Source organism: Arvicola amphibius, chromosome 11 (assembly GCF_903992535.2).
Source record: "Arvicola amphibius chromosome 11, mArvAmp1.2, whole genome shotgun sequence".
Classification (NCBI taxonomy): Eukaryota; Metazoa; Chordata; class Mammalia; order Rodentia; family Cricetidae; genus Arvicola; species Arvicola amphibius.
The window spans coordinates 13,067,181-13,089,556 of record NC_052057.2 but is presented as its reverse complement, the minus strand read 5'-3'; the positions used below and the strand labels follow the sequence as shown (position 1 = coordinate 13,089,556).

Genomic DNA, 22,376 nt, shown 5'->3' with positions numbered 1-22,376 from the left:
GGAGGGCATGTAGTTGGGATGGTGAATGTGGGGATGGATCCAGTTGAAGTTGGAGAAAGATAGCAGGGGATACAGATGATCAACAAAAAAGAAAGGGAGGGAGGGAAAAAATTTTTTTCATAAGATTACTAATCTCTGTACTTGATCCTTTTCATTTTCTAAAAATTATTGATTGGAGCTGGAGAGATTACTCATGGGTTAAGAGCACTGGCTGCTCTTCCACAGGTCTCAAGTACAATTCCCAGCAACCACATGGTGGCTCACAACCATCTATACTGAGATCCAGTGCCGCCTTCTGGTGTGCAAGCATACATGTGGGTAGAACATTTTATACATTAATAAATAAATCTATTTTGAAACTATTTTGTTTTCTTATTAATTTATTGGGGCACTTTGTTTGCAAAGTACATCTACCACCAGAAAAGGGCATCCAATCCATTACAGATAGATAGTTTTGAGCAGTCATATGGGTGTTAGGGATTGAACTCAGGACCTCTGGAAGAGTGCCCATGCTTAACCTACTCCGTAAGCAGTTATAATGAGATGTTTATGAAATGCCCAGCAGAGCACCCGACACATAGTAAGCACTTAGTAATTGCTATGTGTTTGAAGAGAAAACCACTGTTTTGGTCCCTCAGTATACACTCACTCTTTTCTAGACAAAGGAAATTACCTATAGAAAACCCACTCAATGTGGGTGGAGTAGAGCCAGCAGGAGACCCACACTTAAGCCAACTGGAGCCTTCTAGTCTGTCTATACAGACACTATTTCACAGGTGGCCCAGACTGCTTCTAAAATAAAAGACAGAAAGAAAATTCAACTTACCTGGGTCTTCAACTTTCAAGGTTTTCAGCTCTAGTAACTATACCTATCTTATCTCAGGAAGCAGAGGGCCTGGAGGTGCCAAATAGCACCATGAACATAATGCTATAACAGAATGCAAAGCAAGTAAGAAACCAAACTCTGGTGTCTAATTGTTACAAGGGTGTGTGTGTGTTACTAGCATGGAATCCACGGCCTTCTGGATACTAGGAAAGTGGTACAGGGCTGGCTTACATACTTTCTAGTTATAGGATACAATATGTTTTTCTCAAGGCAACTTCGATTGGGTCATCTGGCACTTGTCATCTAAGAAGGCTGAGATATGACTTTGTTCTTTTTAGATTCTAAAGATGGTATTTCCTCAGTTGTTCTGGGGGTACTAACCTCTCTGTATTTAAACCATAAAATCCTTATCTATTTTTCCTTTTCCATTGTTTTATTTCATTTTTACTTCTGTTTCTGAGACAGAGCCTTGTGTAGCCCAGGTTGGCCTCAAACTAGCTATGTAGGCAAGAATGATCTTGTACCCCAATCGTCTTGCCTCTGCCACTCTAGTTTAGGATTACAGGCAAATGCCACCAGACTAGGCTAGTATTCCAATTATCTGATCCTATTTTCTCTTCCTCGATATATCTTTCCATAATTAACACACAAGAAAAGACACAATTCTATCTTTCAAGTGAAGTTTCCAGAAAATAACTGTTCTACTTCCTAGCTTCTCAAAGGTATTTTTGCGGTGATGAGTTCTGTAAACATTTCAGTGTGATTACAGTACTACAAAGCTTTGTTAATTCCCTGTGCTAGGGATGTACCCCAAACGTCAGTCATTCTAGACAAGCACATCATCACTAAGCTACATCCTTCAGCGGACTTTTATTATCAACAGGAATGGTCATTCCTATTTCTGTTAACAGTAACTTTGCACAATATTCTCTAAATATGCATTATTCAAATAAATGTATGCTTATTAGCCAATATCTAAATGATTTAAAGTTAACAGTTACAAATTTTTAAAGATTTCTGACTGTCTTTAAGGGTTTATACTCAGCCATCAAACCATAAAAAAGCAATATTCTGTCTAGAAAAAATATTCTGCATAAAATAACTGAATTCTTTCCTTTCTATTGCATAGGCACTCCTTACCTGCCATGTGAAGACTGTTTAATAACAATCTAACTAAAGCTATCTCTGATCTCTTCCTGTAACTATCCCACTCCCACCTCAGTTACTTGTTAATCATTTGTTTTCCTTCTCATTCTTCCCTCCCTCACCATTGTATAGAACTGGATCCAATTCACTATGTAGACTAAACTCACGGCAAGCCTCCTGCCTCCTCTCCCAAATGCTGGGATTATAGAAATGGCTACCACACCCAGTTTGTAGCTATACTCTTGACTGGCCTTTCAAGAGCCTTCATAAGCTACTATTCCGCAAATTTGCTATGGCATTATTGATAATTGCTACACACTTTAAATACGCTATCACATTGCAATATCAATTACTTATGTGAACAATTACAAACAATTCGAAGAGATAGACATTAGCTGTTGAGTTTTATAAATAAACTCTCCCAGAGATACTTTATAAGGAAATTGCCCAATCATATAGCCAAAGAAATAATAGAATTTGGGGTTGTTTTCTATTTTTTAATGTGTATAATGAGTGTATAATGAGTGCCTGCAAGTAAGTAAGTAAGTATGTAGTATGTATGTATGTGTGCCTAGTATTGTTGGTGTCCAGAACAGGGTATCAGGTCCCCTGCACTGGAATTACAGGAAGATGTGAACTGCCCCATGTGGGTTCTGGGAACCAAAGCCAGGTCCCCTGCGAGAGCAGCAAGTGCTCCTATTGCTGAATCATCTCTCCAGTCTCCCTGTTTTCAATTTGTATTTTTCTACTAAATTCTGCTCTGACTAGCACACACACCTTTCAGTGTGGTCTAGTCTACCTTTTTATTATAGTGATTTTACATGCATGACGGTCTCATCTGCATGTTTGTATGTGTACTACATGCATGCCTCCTGCCTGAGGAGGCCAGAAGAGGACACTGGATCCCGTGGAACTGGAACTACAGATGGTTATAAGCAGCTGTGTGGGTGCTGGGACTGAACCTGGGTCCTATGCAAGAGCAGTAAGTGCCTTTAGCCACCGAACCATCCACCCTGGCCCAGTCTACTGTTCTCATAGTAGGTATCTTACAACACCCCAAAAAACAAAAGTACAGAAGCCCCTAACCTATCCCTTTACCCTCTTGTCATCCCTACCAGTCCTCCACACACATCCCAAAAACTCAGTGAGTTTTTGGTGACATTTGTTTTATGAAGACAATTTATTTTCAACTACAAATATAAAGGTACATTATAATATTAAATAAATGTGTATTCAAACCACACCAATCTCCAAACCCCAGCAAACGCTTACACTTGGGTGGGGAGGGGGGTTTCTCTCCAGTACTTTCTGAGAATCATTGCAACTAGGTTTTATGCATTTAAGAACCATAATACATTTCAGAGCAACAATATAAATTCATTCATAAAACAGGCTTATTGCTGCTCTAATAGGCCAGACCCTAAATAGGTAAAGAGAAAAGGAGAGGCCAACAGTTCTGAATTTAAAAGTTGCTGTATAAATATTGAAGACAGTCAAACCAATCAGTGGTTCTTTAACATGGATTGGGGGGGTGAGTCGGAAGGCTTTACAAGATTAAAGGAAAACTAACCCTCCAGAAAAACAAAGCACAAACACACAAAACTTTATACACAATTTTCGGAGAGTTAGAAACGGAGCCCCCACCACCATTATCCTCAAACTCAGGTTAAAAGCCCATTAACGAAACTAGTTCTCCGGGGAAAGGAACTGTTAAATCTGTTTAATAATCCTGGTTATTCCTTTCAGAGTGCAAGGCACGGAAATGCAATTTATGAACTAATTCCACCATAATGGTAACTAGTTAACACGAGCAAACCGTTTCTCCCATTAGGAGCCCTGTCGGCCAAATAATTACTTTAAATCCAAACCTTTCATTAGTGACACTAACACAAAACAGTTCACAAATCATTGCTCTTCATACGTGGACCACCAGATTACTCACTAACCCCGGTCTCCTCGCTTTCCCGGGAAACTGCACACCCCAAGATCTACACCCAGAGAGAGCCCCGCTGGCTGGGAAGGAGATGGGAAACTGATCCTCCGCAAAGCTCGTGCCTTCGGCGTGGGGGAAGGTAGGTCCCAATGGCAGCCACGGCTTCCAAGCCCTTCCTTCAAAGGCTCTGGAGGTGAAGAAATTTACCTCAAGTTCCCGGAAAGCGGCGGCGATTGCTCTCAGAGCTTTGACCAGTTACCAAGAAGCCTCCCGACCTTCCCGTCACCATAGTGATTTCTAAGCGCTGAAAGCGTTCCCCACGCCTTCCCTGTTCCCGCGATACTTTGCCAGGTGCCAGTCACCCGAGCGGGCCCTAGACCCCGCCCCTGAGTGAGCCCGCCCTCTCACCGAAGGCTGTCATTGGACATCAGTTGTGGGCGGGACCCTGCTGCGTGGGGTTTTTTTTTTTTTTTCCTTTTCATCAAAATTCCTCAGTTTCCCAAATGCTGTCGTCCCAACGACGCAAAGGGCTGTAGTTCCCACGGCTCTGTTTCTGGGAGCGACCCTAGGAGAGGCGTCACTTTCCTCGCTGTCCCTCCTCAGCCACGACCTCCCCCACCCTCGCGCCACGGTCCCTCCCACCCCCCTGGCCGGACCCGCGCATGCGCACGAACGCCCGGCGACGGCGGTGGGACCCGCCGCACTTTTTTTTTTCAAATTCGCGGGTCCCAGAAACCTTTGCGCGCATTTGTAACGAATTTCCGTTCGAGTTTGGATTTTAGGCGCCATTTTCGAGTGAAGGACCCGGAGCCGAGACACCGGTAGGAGCGAGGCGGGGGGCGGGCGGGGGCGGCCGTCGCACGGTTTGCAGCCCTCTGCTCGGAGCACAGTCCCCGACAGGTAAAGGAGTTACCTCCTGGATCGGGTTGTCACACTTTTCCGTGCTGTCCCCGGTTCTGCCGGCGGCACAGGCCTGGAGCCCGAGCGGCCGAGTGCGGCGGAGGCGGTTGGGGGAGCTCCGCTGCCTGTCACCCCTCCCCCTCGGCCGCCGGGCGGCGGCTCCCGCGCCTCTTCCTGGGGGAGGCTGCGAGCCCGTCGGGGCCGGGGCGTCTCCCCCGGGCCTGCCCGTCACGTCTTCCGAGGGGGACCGTAGTCCCGCTCAGCCTCTCCCGGGGACTTGGCACCGTTTCCACTGTTGGGCGGGACTCTGCCCCGGGCCCGGGAGGGATGGACCCCCGCTGCCCTGAAAGTGACCCATCCCGGGCAGACGCTGCCCGAGTCCCCTTTAACCGACAGCGTGTGGCGGGGGACTCCAGCCTTTCCGCTGGGGCGGTGAGGAGGAGAGACCTCGACTCCCCTGACCGTCCGGGCGTCCGGAACTAAATGGCGGGGGTGGGAGAGAGGAGAGCGGGTGACGGGTCGCCGCCGGGCAGTCGCTACTGCTCTAGAGACGAACTCTTATCTGTAACTCGGAGCGCGAGCATCCCCAGCCCCGACGGCGTGGGACTGTCAGCAAATGGCTTCCCGGGGCCGGGGGGCGCGTTTGCAGGCTTCGACTAGGTTTCCCCACTTCCCTGGGTCGTCGGAAATCCCGTCCCGTCCGGTCGCTCCCGCGGTGGTGGCGGTAGCCGCTCTCCGGAGGACCCGCTACCTGCTGCTAGCAGGGTCGGGGGACGCGCTGGCGGGCGGGGGTGGGTCACGGGCGGAGTCCGTTCTGCGGCCGCGGAGCCTCGGCGGCGAGCCGCGGGGCTGACCCGACTCCCGGCTCTCTCCTGCCGCAGCCACGATGCGGCGGAAGGGTACCAAACCCTCCGTCTGCCGCCAGGAGGGAGAGCCTCCGCCCTCCCCGGACGGCGACCACCGGGATGAGGACCCAGAGCAACCGGGCGGCGGAGCGGACGGCGCTGCAGCTGCAGGTGAGTGACCGGCCGGGACCCGCTGGGGCTGCCGTGGCGCGGGCGACAGGTTGACGTCGGAAGGTCGGTGTTGCCAGAAGTGCGGCTCTGGAAAGCCACTCTGCGGTTTTTCAAAGGAATTCCAGACAGTTTTGCTGTAACGGTTCTGGAAGGGATGAGGGTGAGCGGCAGGAGTGAGTTGTGGATTTCGGTGATGTTTGGGAGTAGCACTGACATCTTTATTGTATTTGGCTGAAAGCGGCACGGTCAGCCCAGAGTTGTTGAGCACCTCTCCGCCCCTAAACTGAACTGGATGTGATGCAGAGTTTGTGCGCTCCAGCCTCAGCCTTGGATTACAATATTAATTTTTACTTTTTAAAGTGCGTCGGGGGGGTGTATGTGCACATAGGCGAGGCTCAGCAGTCGTGAGCCGCTCATTGTGGGTGCTAGGAACCGAACGCCAGTCCCCTGCAAGAAAGAAAAAAAAACAGCTGGGCCCCTTTGATTGCCTTTAAGAGAAAAATATAATTTGAGAGCGTGTAGCATTCCGAGTGTAGAAAATTTAAGAGCCACTGTGAAACTCCTGTGACCGTGTTTCTGGAGCTTGTGAGTTGTCTTAAGTGCTCAGCCATGTGCAGTTGGATTTGCTATCTTTTGGGTTGCGTTTTACTATAGGAAACAGGGACCCCTGCGATAGTCACGGGTCTGAATATTTATGGTATGGTGTTTTTACTCCTCTAGGAAATATAGTGAATTTTATGACGGGGTATTTCTCTCACGAATTTTACTTTTCATAAAACTAAGCTAAAAGATTATCCATCCCCGTGAGTTTAGGATATTTGTGTGGAAAATTGTTTCCTGGGTTTCATAAGAAACATCCCTCAATTTCGTTCTTTAAATAGGCCTCCACCCAATTACACTAATGTAGGCTTTCGCCTCTTTGCCTTTCCGTTAACCTAGAGACTCCAGGTGAGGAACTTGATAACAGAAGTTTAGAAGAGATTTTGAATAGTATTCCTCCACCCCCACCTCCAGCAATGGCCAGTGAAGCTGGAGCTCCTCGTCTAATGATAACTCATATTGTAAACCAAAACTTCAAATCTTATGCTGGAGAGAAAATTCTGGGACCTTTCCATAAGGTATTTGCCCATTTAAAGAACTTATAATATGTCTTTATTGCAAGATACTTCAGTTTTCTATCTATCCTGACTCTTTACACTGCCATACACACCATAGTAGACAACACAATATGTTGCCTACGATTTCAACAGCAGGAATTAGTTTTTCTTTATCGGATATCTTTTGATCTCTTTGGTAATAACGTTTTCATGTTGAATCTGTTTTTATTAGAAGGGAATGTTTTCCCGTTGGCCGTTGTAATGCCTTCTGCAAAATGTTGGGATGAGAATTTGAATATGGTTTTATTGAAGATACTAAAGCTTGTGCTAGAGCAGAGCACAGTGTAAGAAAACTCAAAGTGGGTTTTTGGAGTACATGGTTTCCCTCTCATTCTTGGAGAGCTCTCCTTTGCTTAATTCTAAAGAGAAAGAAAGAAGAAAACTCATGTATAGTCTAATAATGAAAACTTTTAAGTGCCTCTAGTTTTTTGCTATAAATTACGGTTTTGGGTAGTTTAAAATTAATAGTATTAATGTGATTGTTTAAATTTAAACTTGTAAATTATTTTTATGCAGCGCTTTTCCTGTATTATTGGGCCAAATGGCAGTGGAAAATCCAATGTTATTGATTCCATGCTTTTTGTCTTTGGCTATCGAGCACAAAAAATAAGGTCTAAAAAGCTGTCAGTATTGATACATAATTCTGATGAACATAAGGATATTCAGAGTTGTACTGTAGAAGTTCATTTTCAAAAGATAATTGATAAGGTAAGAAATTATTTTCTATTTGCAACTTCAAGCAAGAAAAGAAACAGCTGGGCACATTTTGTTATTGTAGGCCTGAATTGTTTCTTTACTATTTGTGTATAATTAAAGCAAAAGAAATATTGCTTCTGTGACCATATTTACTTCAGCTTTTTGGAAGAAAACGGTGATTTTGGGGAACCCTGAGTGCTAAATAAACATTCATTCACTATAAATATAGACTTGATTTTTAAAGTTACACTTTTTATTGCTTTAGAATAAACATTTTAATCTTTAAAATGTAATGGTTTACTGAGTTGCTACTCCCATTATTTTAATGTACATTTGTTATTAGTAGCAGTGTGTGTATCTGAGTAAAAGAACAAGAACATTTCTACGGTTTGAACTACTGTGATGCTTTTTTTGAAATGGTAGGGGCCAAGCTAGCGTTTTTGTTTTCTAGAAATGCAGACAATTATAAATAATGACCAGATTATTTACATGGTTCTGTGGGTGTTTTTTCTCATCTATTTACTTATTATATTAGACAGTTGATTCAAAAAGCAACTGAAAAGAACCTACAAAATAAAGAGATGCACATAATGAAATGGTTAGATAATTTAGGTGGTGGGTTTTTTTTATCATAAAGAAATTACACAGAAGCATTTATCTTAATTTTGCCTCTTAATTCATTCTGTTGAGCACCTGAGTTAGAGAATAGAGAACTTATGCTAAAATAGATTTATTGCTTTCTTTTATTGGGTATATAATTGTGAGGGTTTTTTTTTTACGGTTTGTTTTGCTTTCAATTGATGATAGGGGATGCTGTTCAGGAAGGTGCAAAGGTGTATCTTGTGTTGTATCACCCTACCCACAGTAAACCCGACTAACAACCTGTACTCCCTGATAAGACCACCACCAAAAATGTATTTTCCCTTAATATGTTCCTTAAGTCATCTCTTTCTGTATAACTTTTTAACCAGTCAGCATCGTTATTAGTTTGAGTGAGGTTGGGTTGTTTTAGATATGTCCGGACTTTTGTCCACCGTTGTTGGTTCTTATTCAAATATATTTTTTTTGGCTTGTTTGGAGCTAAAGTTTTATTTGCTGGATTTTGGCTTTTTGGTTTTAGAGATCTTTGAGAAAGAAAACGAATGACTTGGAGAAGTATCTAGTACTCACTAAAGCAATGTTTTTGTTTTTATTTTTTAATTTTAGAGCAATTATCAGTTTGTGTACATACTTCAGGGAAATAAGGACTAAAATTCTTTATATACATGTATGACTGAATTTGTTAATTTAAGAAATATTTAGTCCATTGGATTAGTTTCAGTATAAAGTAAATGAAATCTGGATCAGACCTGTGACTTTAATACCAACCGTTTTCTGGTTTTGTTTTTCCTAAAAACAGGAAGGGGATGATTATGAAGTCATCCCTAACAGTAACTTCTGTGTATCTAGAACAGCCTACAGAGATAACACTTCTGTCTATCATATCAGTGGGAAGAAGAGGACATTTAAGGATGTTGGAAATCTTCTGAGAAGCCATGGAATTGACTTGGACCATAATCGATTTTTAATCTTGCAGGTAAGTTTATGAACACTTCTAAGCTTCTTGGTTTTTAACTTTTGTTTTGTGATCAAGCTTGAAAGCGTGTTCTTCTCTTTACTGAGTCCTGTGTTTGGAGCCTTAAACTACTGTAGCAGCACATCATGGTTTACATGCTATAGTCAAGATGCGAATCATTATTTGCTGCTCTAGAAATTTAAGGAAATTCATTCAGAATTTTATGGTTATCGTTGCATGTTCATTTTATGTTTTGATATTGGACATACTTGTTCCGCTCTAGCAGCACGTAAATATTGGCGTAGTGAAATAAATATTAAACACCAATATTATTGTGCTGCTTTAGTGTGACAGGCATACAGCAACTATCACTTCTGTTTGTATTTCCCTTTAAAATAACATTTTAAATGAGATCTTTTAATAGTTTGCCCTTTTTGCTTATTCTCATTTTTCTCTAACATAAAAGCTATATACTTTATATTTAATGCATCTATAGTGTTAATAAAGGTTTACTTAAAATGGGTCTTCTTTTGTTTACAGTGGCCTAATTCTTAAACTAGTAATGTTAGTATCATCTCTTAGATAAGTCTTTTTTGAAAGAAAGTATAAAAATTAAGTGTCTGGTATTAATTTGATTTTTAATTTGAAATTCCTGTTTTGATTTAAAGATAATTTTATTAAACCCTGCATTTTGTTGTTTGTCTCTCTTTTTTTTTTTTTGTTAACCTCCCCCTTTTCTTTGGGGGAGTGTGTGTGTGTGTGTGTGTGTGTGTGTGTGTGTGTGTGTGTGTGTGTAAGTAAAAATATGTCCTGCTAGTATAACTTGTTGCAAGGAAAATATTGTCACTGGGGGAAGGAGCTGTTGATTGATTAGGTTTTTTGTTTGTTTTTGTGGTGGTGGTAGGGTTTTAGTTGGTTTGTTTGTTTTGGTAAAACTATGCCTTTGTTAGGTATTATGAAATTCCTGTTTTGATTTTAAAAATATCTTATTCTTTTGTCCTCTCCCAAGCTACTAAGAGCATATAAAATTTAGGAAGAGAGATGTTGCTTTTCTTTTGTCCTCTCCCAAGCTACTAAGAGCATATAAAATTTAGGAAGAGAGATGTTGCTTTTCTTTTGTCCTCTCCCAAACTACTAAGAGCATATAAAATTTAGGAAGAGAGATGTTGCTTATTATTTAGAGGTAGCTACTGATACGTTCTATCATATGCTACTGATTTTAAAATAAGTTAGGAGTTTTGATTTTATATAAAATGTTTTGTTATGAGAACTAAGTGTTCCCATTAACAATATATATAATTTTTCACACATTTTAAACTATATTCCTAAGGATTTTTTATTGTAAACATACATTGTATAGAAGGCAAATAATAATTTTCTGGAATAACTTTTACTACCCTTAACTATCAGAACAGTGCATTTACAATACTTCAATGAACCACTTAAAAATAAATATTGAAAATAATCACATGCATGTAAATAAAATTTGAATTTATTTAGATGTGTCTTAAGCCATGGGTGTTTTTGCTTTGTTTTTTAAATGAATTGTTCTGTTTTGTGGATTTTCATATCTGGGAATTTAGCTTGATTAACTGTGGATAACAAGTTGTGTTCCTTTATAATACTAAATTTAATGATGGTAACATTTTTGTAAGAAATTATACTTACCATTTGTTTATTCTTTGCTATTTGCTTAACTTTATCCTGAAATAATCAGTTTTGTGCCAGTGCAAAATAAACTATTTTAGGTAAAGTTTTTATGCAGCTTATTTATACAATTTGATAATGAAAAAAACTGATAAAGCAACTTCCCAAAGAGATAAATTACAGTGTCGAGTTTATATTTAAAAATAAGCTTCTGAAGTCCTTAAGATGCTTATTTGTCATTATCTGAACCCTTTTATGTACCTTTACATTTTTATATTCTTACCAAACAATACTAACAGATTCAGTTTGATTTGGTTGGACTTAGATAAGAACTTTAGCAAGTTACCTTTTAGGAAGAAAAAACTGGACATTGAATTTAAATTTGAGGAAAAGTGGAAGTAGTGTTTAAGTTTTTCTTAGCTTTTTACCAAAATTTTTGATTCTTAGACTAATAATAGATTTAAAGCTTGTGAAGGTAAGATTATAGCTTCTATTTCATTCTTCCAATCACTAACATTCATCTTAAAAATTACTCCTGGTTAGGATGGTGAGAAAATTGACACAGTATCATAAGATCAGCATCCAAGACATAAACATACAGACTGGACAGTAATTATGATTGCATCACTTATAATATAAATTTAGATAAAGCAAATTTTTTTAATATTAAAGTGCACTAAATTTTAGAAATTGTTTTTAAAAGCTTTTCTGGTGTTATGGATTTGATTTTTTAAAGTAAGCATTTCCAGTATACAGATCCATTTAAATTGTCAGTAACCCTTCAGATGTGTTTCTGATGAGTATGTGAAGGTTAATGTGAAGATGGTTAAAGCCCTTTCTTTTCCCTGGAGACTGGTGGACTGCTGGGTGTGTCCACTGCAGAAGAGTCACTTACAGTTGCCTGGCCATTGGTTTGCTTAGTTTTATATCTTACTGGAAAAGTTTGTGACGTTTTAAGACTATTAGTCCAAACAAGAAAGGTTTTATTAGTCTGTATTATTTCATAGGTGACTATTACTTAATTAGATTTGATTGGTTTGCTCCATTAGTTAATGCTTTTGCTCCATTCCAATTAGAGAAATGGTAATCCTAGACTCGTTACCATTCAAGGTTACATTAATAAATGGGTGTATTGTGAGTGGTTTTGTAAATTCCTTAAAAAGCAGAAATTGGATTTTGTCAAAAATTTCTGTATGTGTTTTGTCTTCATATTACAAAATAAAACATTTTTGTTAAATGTTTTCTACTCTGGAGAATTGATTAACCTAGATCTAAGTTATTACTCATGTTTTTTAATATACTTTTACAGTTGGCATGGCATATAAACTATTTGTTGTGATCTCTTAATATGTAGAAATAAGAAATCTAAAAAGGCAAATCTATGACTAAGTTTCAAGAAAAAAGATTTACTAACTAGTAATAGCTTCAGTTTTCCAAAGGTGTCTGGCCCAGTGTCTCAACTATGGAAAACAAGCTAGACAGCTGCCCCTAAGCACCCAGAATAGATATGAAAACTAACCACAAAAGCATTCTTTTTTTACTTGTGTACTTTGGACAGATATTGACCTTGGGGATTTGGTTACTTGTCCTCTTGTAAAAATAAATTAGGATAAACTACTTGAGGAAGATAGAAGTTAACTTATAGTGTAGCAAATAACAGGGAAAATTAAAATTACTTAGGCAAAAAAAAATTAAAGGGCCCTAGGGATTAGAATATTGTTTGGTGATAGTGATTGTCTAGCACACATGAGGCTCTGGTTTGATACCTAATGTGTTTGAGTGTTTTGCTATGCATGTATATGTATATATGGTTGGGGCCAAGATGCTCAGGAGAGGCCATCAGAATCTCTAGAACTATAGTTATGGATGGTTATGAGCCACAGTGTCAGGGCTGGGGATTGAGCCGGGGTCCATTAGAAGAGCAGTCAGTACTCTTAAATGCTAAGCCATCTCTCCAGCCCCCTCCCCATTTTAATGAAAACTAATTTCACTTCCAAGTCCTGGCATTTCAGGTGTGTGCTACCATAGCTGATTTTCTCTTAGATTCTTAAGTTCTAAGTGCCTATAAGTAAGATTTTCAAAGAATGGTTTAAATGAATATCCTTGATACCCAGCAAAGCCTTTATTAATTTTAGGGCTTAAGCCCCTTTCTAATTTATTTTTCCCCCTTCTGTTGCTGGGCATCAAATGCAAGGTCTTTTGCAAGCACTCCACCACTAAGCTGTATACCCATTCCCACTACTTTCATACAACAATGGGGGGAATGTGTTAAAATTTTGTTCAGAACTGGGGTGATAGTGGCTGTGGCACATGCCTTTAATTCCAGACCGCAGACAGCAGAGGCAGGAAGATCTCTGAGTTCAAGGCCAGCCTTGTCTACACAGAGAAACCCTGTCCCAAAAAAAGAAAACTTTGTTCAGGCACATGGCTTTATTCTCAGCACTCATAAGTCAGAGGCAGACTGATCTCTTGAGTTCTTGACCTATAGAGAGTGACCCTGTCTCAAAAAAAAAAAAAAAGCGAACTGTCCAGTATGCTTTTAAGCTATAGAAAGTAGCAATGACTGAGGGTGTGTGAAATTTTACCAGCTTCAGTTATAACAATTTGAAATGTCTTTTAGACATCACTATTGTACTACTGTGAGATTTGTAATCTTGGTTTGAAAGAGTGGCCCTTTTAAGTTCAAGTGCTACAAACTTTTTCTGGATAATGGGAAGAAAGATCTTAGGTGGTTACTCTTGTTGCAGAGAACCTGAGATTCAGCATCCTCTTCTGAACTGTGTAGACAGACATCTGCACTAATGTGGGCACATAGGCATACGTGCCCCACTTAAAAATTTTTGTTAAAAAAAAAAAAAAAAAAAACTATTTCAGAGCAGGGCTGTGGTGGCGCATGCCTGTAATCCCAGTACTAGGGAGGCAGAGAAAGGTGGATCTCTGTGAGTTCAAGTTCAGCCTGGTCTACACAGCAAATTTCAGCACAGCCAGGACTGTTACATATTGAAAACCTGTCTTGAAAATCAAAAAACGAGAAAGAGAGAGAAAAGAGGCACCAGAGAGATGACTTAACAGTCAAGACAGAAGGGGGTACTACCTATATGTGGTACATATGCCAGCACTACAACCTACACATAAAATAATAAAATATTTTTAAGCCACAACAGTCCTAAAAGAGATAAGTAAAACCTTACTGGTTGTCCTTTATTCACTCAATAACTGGTCTTTAGGATGAATGCAGTAGTAGGGTGTGGTTGTGCTCTCCTTAAATTCTAAAACTCAGGAGGCTGAGGCAAGCAAATTTCTGTAAATTCAAGGCTAGCCAGTGCTGCATAGAGAGGAGAGGCTCTTTCTCAAAGAAAAACAAAAGCAGTAATACAATATAATACAGTCTAAAACATACTGTTGCCTGAGGCTTGTCTTGGAACTTTTTGGATTCATAAATGAACTTGTCTTTAACTTTATTAGCATAAGAAGAAATCAGCTCTACGTGCTCCATCTTATTTCAGAAGGAACAATAATAAAAATGACTACCATGCTTTCTCTGAAGCTAGGTTACTTCCTAATAACTATAGACACCTTCAAGGCCAGCATACACTACATATTAAAACCCTGTCTTAAAAATGAGCAAACTGCAGTGTAGTGACTAGATTGTAAAATGTTAAATAAATTGTTTTCCTTCAATACATTTTAGTCTAGTTCTTAAGGTTTAGTTATACACTTACAAAAATGGGAATCACTAAAATATCTCAACATGTAATTCTTTTCTTGACCATTTAGCTAAAAATAGGATTTTCTCCCACTTGCCTGTTTATTTGCTATTAAGATGTTTAAAGAACAAATAGAATTTTCTACAGAATTTTCTTCACTTTCAGATTAATTGGTTACCTGGGAACCAACCTTAGGTGCTGATTATAGGTTCTTTTTAGGTAGTCAGATTTTAATTATAGTTCAAGGTTGATATATTGATTACAAACAGTTTTCCTCTGTAGCCTGTAACAGTCCTGTTTGCTCTCTGTATTAAGGGTGCTTAGAGGAAAAGATAATTTCCTTTTCCAGTTAAGACTCTCAGTTCAGAAAAACCAGAACATTAAGTTTTAGTCATCTTTTATGAAGTGGGTTACTTGTTAGACTTACTACTAGGGTTATAGAGAAGTTAGATAGCTACATAGATAGTGAAACTATAAACACTCTGGCAGGCTTCCTTATATAGTATAACTATGAAGGGACTTTTTGAAAATTATTTTACAATGAGAGATAGTGATAATTGGTAATGTACCTTTTCAAATTTTGATTAACAGAAAAATTTGTTTACTTAACACCGCAGCACAGGGTGCCTTTGTGTTGGTATGTTCTGTCAGTCTTTTTCTAAGCTTATATATTGAAAGGGGTTTTAGACCCTTACATAAAACATCCTTAACCTACTTGAAGAATATCATTTTAGTTGGGATTACCCTATTGTTTCAGGAGAAGTTTAGCTGTGGTATACAATGAGTGTGAATGTGACTCTCTTAAAGGGTGAAGTCGAACAGATTGCTATGATGAAACCAAAAGGCCAGACTGAACATGATGAGGGGATGCTTGAGTATTTGGAAGATATAATTGGCTGTGGACGGCTAAATGAACCTATTAAAGTCTTATGTCGGAGAGTTGAAATATTAAATGAAAACAGAGGAGAAAAGGTAAATGAATTTCCAGTAGACATTTATTGCCAATGAGAATGTCTTGTTTATGGATCAACTGTATTTATTGAGTTGAATACATACTTTCTATAATCATGCAGAAATGTTTGGTTTTTTTTTTTCGTTTTGTTTTACTGAACCCTCTATTTTTATACTAGCCTTTGGGTGGGATATTCTACTTGGTGTTTTATGTTCCAAACTGATTTTATATATGAAATGTTTTGACTCTTCAAATTTTGTAGTTGAACAGAGTAAAAATGGTGGAAAAGGAAAAGGATGCCCTAGAAGGAGAGAAAAACATAGCCATTGAGTTCCTTACCCTAGAAAATGAAATGTTAAAAAAAAAGAATCATGTCTGTCAATATTACATGTAAGTACTCTGGTCAACTTTGTATAAATTTCTAAGCATCAAAGCCTTCTTTTCTATAATACTGTGACAATGTAAATTTTTCTGAAAGTCACTAAATACTTTTTAATGTCATCTTTTAGTTGTGCCAGTTATGAATAGTGATTGTGTGTTTGTGCATGCACGTGTGCATTGCATACAGTAGCCCTGTCATTCAAGGATAGTATTCAAGAACCTAACAGAAACGACAGGTAGTGCTAAACTCTTACATATACTATTGGTGTCCTTCAGCAGTGCCACAACATCAGAGGTAATCTGGGATGTGGTGCTGCTGTTTTAATTACTATTACTATGCAAGGGTAGGTGAGCACCAACTCCCCAGGTAGGAAGACAACTTTCGGGGATCATTCTCTCCTTCCACTAGGTGGCTCCAGAGGTCGAATTCAGGTAGCAGTTATTTCCTGCAAGCACCTTTACCTTCTGAGCCATCTCCCCAATCAGTTTGGGTTTTTTTTGTTTTGTTTTGTTTTTGTTTTTGTTTTTGCAGTTTGGTGGGGGAGGAGGGTGTGTACACACACAAGTGTGCACATATAGAAGCCATAGCAAAATATGGAGTGTCTTCCTCTATCCCTCTCCACTTCATTTTCTTGCAGGGTGTTTCCCTAAAGCAGAAACTCACTGTTCCAGCTAGGCAGGCTAGCACCAAGCTCTTGGGATTCACCTCTTTGTGCTTCTGTACTACCATGCTTTCTACCCCTCCCCCAAATGATCATGTTAACAGCCCACTTAGTCGTGGTGCTGTACAGTTTACCTGGGTGCAGAAAGTTCATACTCAGGTCTTCATTCTTAAAAATCAAGTGTTCTCACTTAATTGAACCATCTCCTCAGCCCCTCCTTTCATGTTTTATGCTTTTTGCATTGTTAAGAAGTATAAAGAGAGTTAGTGAACATTAGCATAATAATACCTTACAGATGATCCTGATAACCATTATGGCTACTAAGTGACTTTAAGGTTGATATGCATATGTTGGTATACTGAATAAAACAAAGATTAATAGTGTTAGGCACTGTGCAATTTAAAATTGTTTATTTCCGTAATTTATCATTTAATATATTCAGATGATAGTCTACCACAGTAACTGAAGCTGTGAAAAGCAAAAACATGAAATACTACTATACACTGTTGAATGATAGATCTAATTTATTGACTGGACCAATTTTGTTCCTAAATTCTCTCTAGCCTTGACCCATTCCCATAGCCTTAGCTTGCTATAAATTAATGAATATTTTAGAAGCAACTGATTTTACTAATGTTACTTTACATTCTCTACTTTTCCCCTTTAGTTATGATCTGCAAAAAAGAATTGCTGAAATGAAAACCCAAAAGGAAAAAATTCATGAAGATACTAAAGAAATCACTGAGAAGAGCAATATGCTTTCAAATGAAATGAAAGCTAAGAATTCAGCTGTAAAGGATATAGAAAAGTAATAATCTTTGGGAAAATACCAAAAGTATTTAAATTCATTTTTTTCACTTGTGTCTGAATGTAACACATTTCCCAGTAAATAGGCACCACCACCCCCTGTACCTAACTTACTGTTTCAGAGTTCCCAACAGTCATACAATAAGAAATGCCTTTCTTCATAAAAAAACTAAGACATGGGCATTTTACCTGACCCTTTAGCCCTAATAGTTTGTAAATTTAATTTTGAAATAGAATTTTGGTTTGTTTTAGTAGACTTTAAAAATTATTATGGATCTATTTTGTGCCAGCTTTCAAATGACAGTAGTATCCTTAAGTGAGTTTCATTTATTTTTTATTTATTCTCATTTATTTATTTTTTGCTCTCAAGATAAGGTTTCTCTGTAGCTTTGGAGCCTGTTATGGAACTAACTCCTGTAGATCAGGCTGGCCTCAAACTCACAGAGATCCTCCTGCCTCTCTGTCTCTCGAGTGCTGGGATTAAAAGTTTGCGCCATCACCACCAGGCACTCATTTCTGAATCTTTATGGGCAAATTCTTATATACCTGGACATAAGGAACACAAGATGGCTCTCTTGGTCTTAAAAAAATGTAATATCTTCAGCTATCAGGGAAGATCAGCTTGGAAGTTTTAGGATTTTAATTAATAAGAGTCTTGACATATCTATAGATGAAATATACTAGAAAGACTTATCTATGACTAATAATTTACTTTCTTTGATAGGAAACTCAATAAAGCTACAAAATTTATTGAAGAGAATAAAGAAAAATTTACACAGCTAGATTTAGAAGATGTTCAAGTTAGGGAAAAACTAAAACATGCTACAAGTAAAGCCAAAAAGCTGGAGAAACAGCTTCAAAAAGATAAAGAAAAGGTAGGTATTGGAAGAAATCAATTTAAGTCTAAATACCAGATTTAATTTTTTTCCCCAAATTCGCTTGACTTTGGCTCCCTAAGAAAATAAATTGGGATGTTTATATTTTATGTCTGAACACAATTTTGTCCCAAGGGTTATGTTATACATTACAAGTTGTAGAGCTTATATTAATAATAGTCATCTACATAATCAACAGTTCTGTTTTGATGGTGGTAATAATTTTTTTCCCTCAAGGGTTTTTAGGTGTTTTATGTTTTTTTGTTTTTCTTTTTTTGGAGATTAGTTCTTGTTATTTAACACTGGCTGGCCTGGAACTCACTGTATGGACCAGGCTGACCTTAATCTATCTTGGATTCTCCTGCCTCTGCCTACGTAGTACTAGATGGCTAAAGAAGGTATTTTTATTTAGATATTAGAAAACTCTAAAAACACCTGCCCCCCCCCAATAAACAATCATTTACTTCTTTGTTTGCATACATGTGCGCTATTGCATATATCTGAGGTCAGAGGACAACTTAAGGGAGTTGGTTCATTCATTTAGCCTTGTGGGTCTCCAGGATCAAACTCATGTCAAGTTTGGTGGTAAATGCCTCTTTACTCATGGAGCAGTTTTAGTGTCCTATAAACTTCCGCTGGAGTCAGCAAAAAGAAAAGGCTTATAAGTGGCAGACTATCTATTCTGGAATTACAGTTTTAAAAGTGAATTTTGTAGCCTGGACAACTGGCTTAGTGAGCACTGACTACTCTACAGACGACCTGGGTTCAACTCCCACACCTCATGTCATCACACAGCTATCTAGTCCTCTGCTCTCAGATGCCCTGTTTGACATCTGCATGCATTGCACACATGTGGGATAGACAGATAATTCAATAAACCCTCCTACACCTAAAAATGGAGGAAAATCTCAACCCCTCACCCCCCCCCCCCAAAAAAAAAAATGTTTAGACCAGAATGTAGAAATGCTTATTTGGGCTAATCTGGTGTCTCTCAAGCTCTAGTTATTGCTTTATAAGAGATTAATAGACAACACCCAAGACTCGGTTTCTACTTGACCCCTAAGAATTTTCCAAATGCATGTATACTGACTACAGCTTAGCAAAGGTTTTTATGTAATAGTGAAAAACAAAAATAATGTGGAGTAATGCTCAAATTCTATAAAGATATTAGATTTTTATTTTTTAAGATTTTTTTTCTTCTATTATGTGTGAGTGTGATGGTGCCAGAAAAGGATATTGAAGCCCCCAGAGCTGGAGTTAACAGGCAGTTGTGAGCAGCTGGGTAAGGCAACTGGACTTAGATCCAGAAAAGCAGAAAAAAACTCTTTAACTGCCAAGCCAGCCTCCAGCCCTGAGGCATTAGTTTTTAGGAGTAAAATGTCGATGTATGAAGGTGTTTTAGATAAAATAGTAACTCGACATAGTACCCCTGAAAGGTTGAAGTTCGTAAAAATGTCTACTATTGGGTTAAGGGAGCAAAGAAAGATAATTTGGTGTGTTGTCTTCAGATAACTATAATAGAGTTCTAAGAAATACTTCTTCAGGTAAATTTTAATAGTATTGGATACCCTCAGGAATATATTTCCATAACCTTAATTTATTTTGTAACCCCAGGTTGAAGAACTGAAGAGTATACCTGCCAAGAGTAAGAATATCATAAATGAAACAACAACTAAAAGTAGTTCTCTTGAGAAAGAAAAAGAGAAAGAAGAAAAGAAATTAAAGGAGGTTATGGATAGCCTCAAACAGGAAACACAAGGGCTTCAGAAAGAAAAGGAGGTAAGAGTCTTTGTCAGTGATGGTTTTGGTGTCTTTTCCCTAACTTGACTGTTGTTGCAATAACATCCAAAGGTGAGCTTCTAGAAATAAGTTAGGCCTAGTGCGGTGGTCCTTGCTTATATTATAATGTCAGCTACCTGGAGGTGGGGGGAGGGGAGTAGAGGCAAGGTTATGTTTTGTAGCAAGACTGTATCACAAACTGTTGAACATTTTAGGTTAACATTTTAAACTTAAGTCTGCACTATTTTGCCTTTTCTGTTTTCTCTTTTTGAAAGATAAATGTTAAATGAAGAATTTATGATAGAAAATGTGAAGTCAATACTTGGACATATAGCCATTCTGTGCAGCCATATTTTCTTACTTATTTTGAGATTTTTTTTTTTTACTGTGTATCTTTTACCCTTGTTAATGATAAGGCTATGAATGAAATTACAATGATACAAAACTTTTTCAACATAAATACATTTGAGAAAACTTTCTGAGTAGCTTACATCTGGAAATGTAGAGACAGTATGGAATCTAGACTTAAGTTCAAGGTTTTCCTTAATTACTACCTTTTAATTTCTAAAATTAGCATGCTAATACCCACTTCACAAAGCTCATATGACATCAATTAGGAAAGACAATCGAATAGTGTACAGTGACAACTAGACATGGACTGTGTTAATCTAGTCCACCTACAAGAATTATTGATGCCTACTATGTTTATGGACTTTACTTTCATAAATTGAACTCAAGAAGTATAATTTTCATTTAGGTCTAAGCTTGAAAATAAAAATTTTTGTATTTAATGAACTCATTTTTATAGAATCAAGAAAAGGAACTTATGGGTTTTAACAAATCAGTAAATGAAGCACGTTCAAAGATGGAAGTCGCTCAGTCAGAACTTGATATCTATCTCAGTCGACATAATACGGCAGTGTCTCAACTAAGTAAAGCAAAGGAAACTTTAATTACAGCTTCTGAGACTCTGAAAGAAAGGAAAGCTGCCATTGGAGAAATAAACACAAAACTCCCTCAGACTCAACAAGAATTAAAGGAGGTAAATTTTTGCTTCTATATTTCATCTAAACATCAATCCCAGTTATGTGGAATTTTTGTTGTTTGTAATATTGGGGTGTAAAGTGATTGGCTTATAGAAATTTTTTTCAGCATAATCTCTCATGAGAAAGTATTTCAATGTTTGAATAGACTGATAATTAACTCTGGTAGAGAGCTTCTGGAGCATGTATATGGCCCCAGGTTCCATCCCTAATAAATCCCCCAAAAAAGGAATGCAGGGAGACAAACTATACTGTCTCCAAAAGCAAGCAATAAATAGCTGCTGTCACAATCCCATGGGAAAAATTTAAACATATTTCTCAGACTGGGTATGTAGTTTAGTTGGTAGAGTACTTGCCTCGGGAGCATGAAACCCTGGTCATAACTACCAGCACCACGTAAAACCGGAAATGTTACTATGCCTGTAACCTTAATTAACAAAGTTTATCCTCATACTGCCAAGGTGATTATTTGAGGGACTGGAGAAATTGCTTAATGGTTACCAGATTTGATGCTCTTAAAAAAGACTAGTCCCTATCACCCACATAGGGTGGTACATGACTGCCTGTGACTCTAGGTCCAGGGGTTCCAGTACTTTTTGGACTCCAGGGGCACCTGCACATGAGCACACACACACAGATATACATAATTCAAAACAAGTTGGGTTTTGTTTAAGATTTATTTATCTATTTTATGTATATGAGTATTTCATGTGCATGTACATCTGCACATCAAAATATACAATTTGGTCATCAATTTCCTGATGTGTAAATTTTAAGTGTAATTTAAATTATATCTGGTGAATATTTTTTGGATTGTTTTATCTAAAATTTGAGCTTTTACTTTATGCCTATCTAATAAGGAATGGGGAAAATAGCAGTGAGATAAGATGGTTTCTAAATTGGAAATTGAGATACTAAAGTATCTGAGTGTGTGGCTCCTCTGTTAGTAGCTATCCCAATCATCTTTCCCACCTCTATTTAGGAACTGTGCCTTTTTGTTTTGTTGTTTCTTAGCCAAAAATCCATAAAAAAAGATAACAATGGTACTGCCCAGCTACACATACCTGGATTTGGTTTTGTTTAGGGCAGAACTTGAGAACTGGTAGAAACTTCCACCTGTGATGTGCCAGACTGGGGTTTTTATACCTGTAACTACTTTAAGAGAGCTGGATTCCCTCTTGCTGACCCAAATAATTTTCATTTCTTTTAAAATAGGAAAGGCTCATCTGTATTTTCAAAGCCAGGCCAAAATAGCAACATGAAAGCTGAGTGCCAGTTCTTATGCAATTTTTGG

General features: G+C 38.5%; 2 protein-coding genes across 4 annotated transcripts in view; one reads left to right on the top strand and one right to left on the bottom strand.

Moving 5' to 3' along the window:
• The window catches only part of Ift80 (intraflagellar transport 80), an 81,140-nt gene extending 76,889 nt beyond the window's left edge, over positions 1-4,251 (bottom strand). Inside the window, exons 1-2 of one of the 3 annotated variants that reach the window (XM_038347740.2) lie at positions 4,113-4,174; positions 674-792 (exon numbers count right to left, since the gene is read on the bottom strand). The gene's annotated coding sequence lies outside the window, so the exon portion shown is untranslated. Of the gene's footprint in view, positions 1-673; positions 793-3,918; positions 4,084-4,112 lie in introns of those variants that run through there. The other 2 variants (XM_038347739.2, XM_038347741.2) reach the window with 2 other exon arrangements.
• Positions 4,252-4,702: 451 nt separating this feature from the next.
• Positions 4,703-22,376, top strand: part of Smc4 (structural maintenance of chromosomes 4) — a 31,190-nt gene continuing 13,516 nt past the window's right edge. The window contains exons 1-11 of the mRNA XM_038348350.1: positions 4,703-4,805; positions 5,687-5,821; positions 6,761-6,939; positions 7,495-7,686; positions 9,074-9,250; positions 15,391-15,555; positions 15,798-15,925; positions 17,246-17,386; positions 18,110-18,260; positions 19,875-20,039; positions 20,848-21,081. Coding sequence (XP_038204278.1) covers positions 5,692-5,821; positions 6,761-6,939; positions 7,495-7,686; positions 9,074-9,250; positions 15,391-15,555; positions 15,798-15,925; positions 17,246-17,386; positions 18,110-18,260; positions 19,875-20,039; positions 20,848-21,081 — 1,662 coding nt within the window. The 5' untranslated portion in view covers positions 4,703-4,805; positions 5,687-5,691. The remainder of the gene's footprint in view (positions 4,806-5,686; positions 5,822-6,760; positions 6,940-7,494; positions 7,687-9,073; positions 9,251-15,390; positions 15,556-15,797; positions 15,926-17,245; positions 17,387-18,109; positions 18,261-19,874; positions 20,040-20,847; positions 21,082-22,376) is intronic.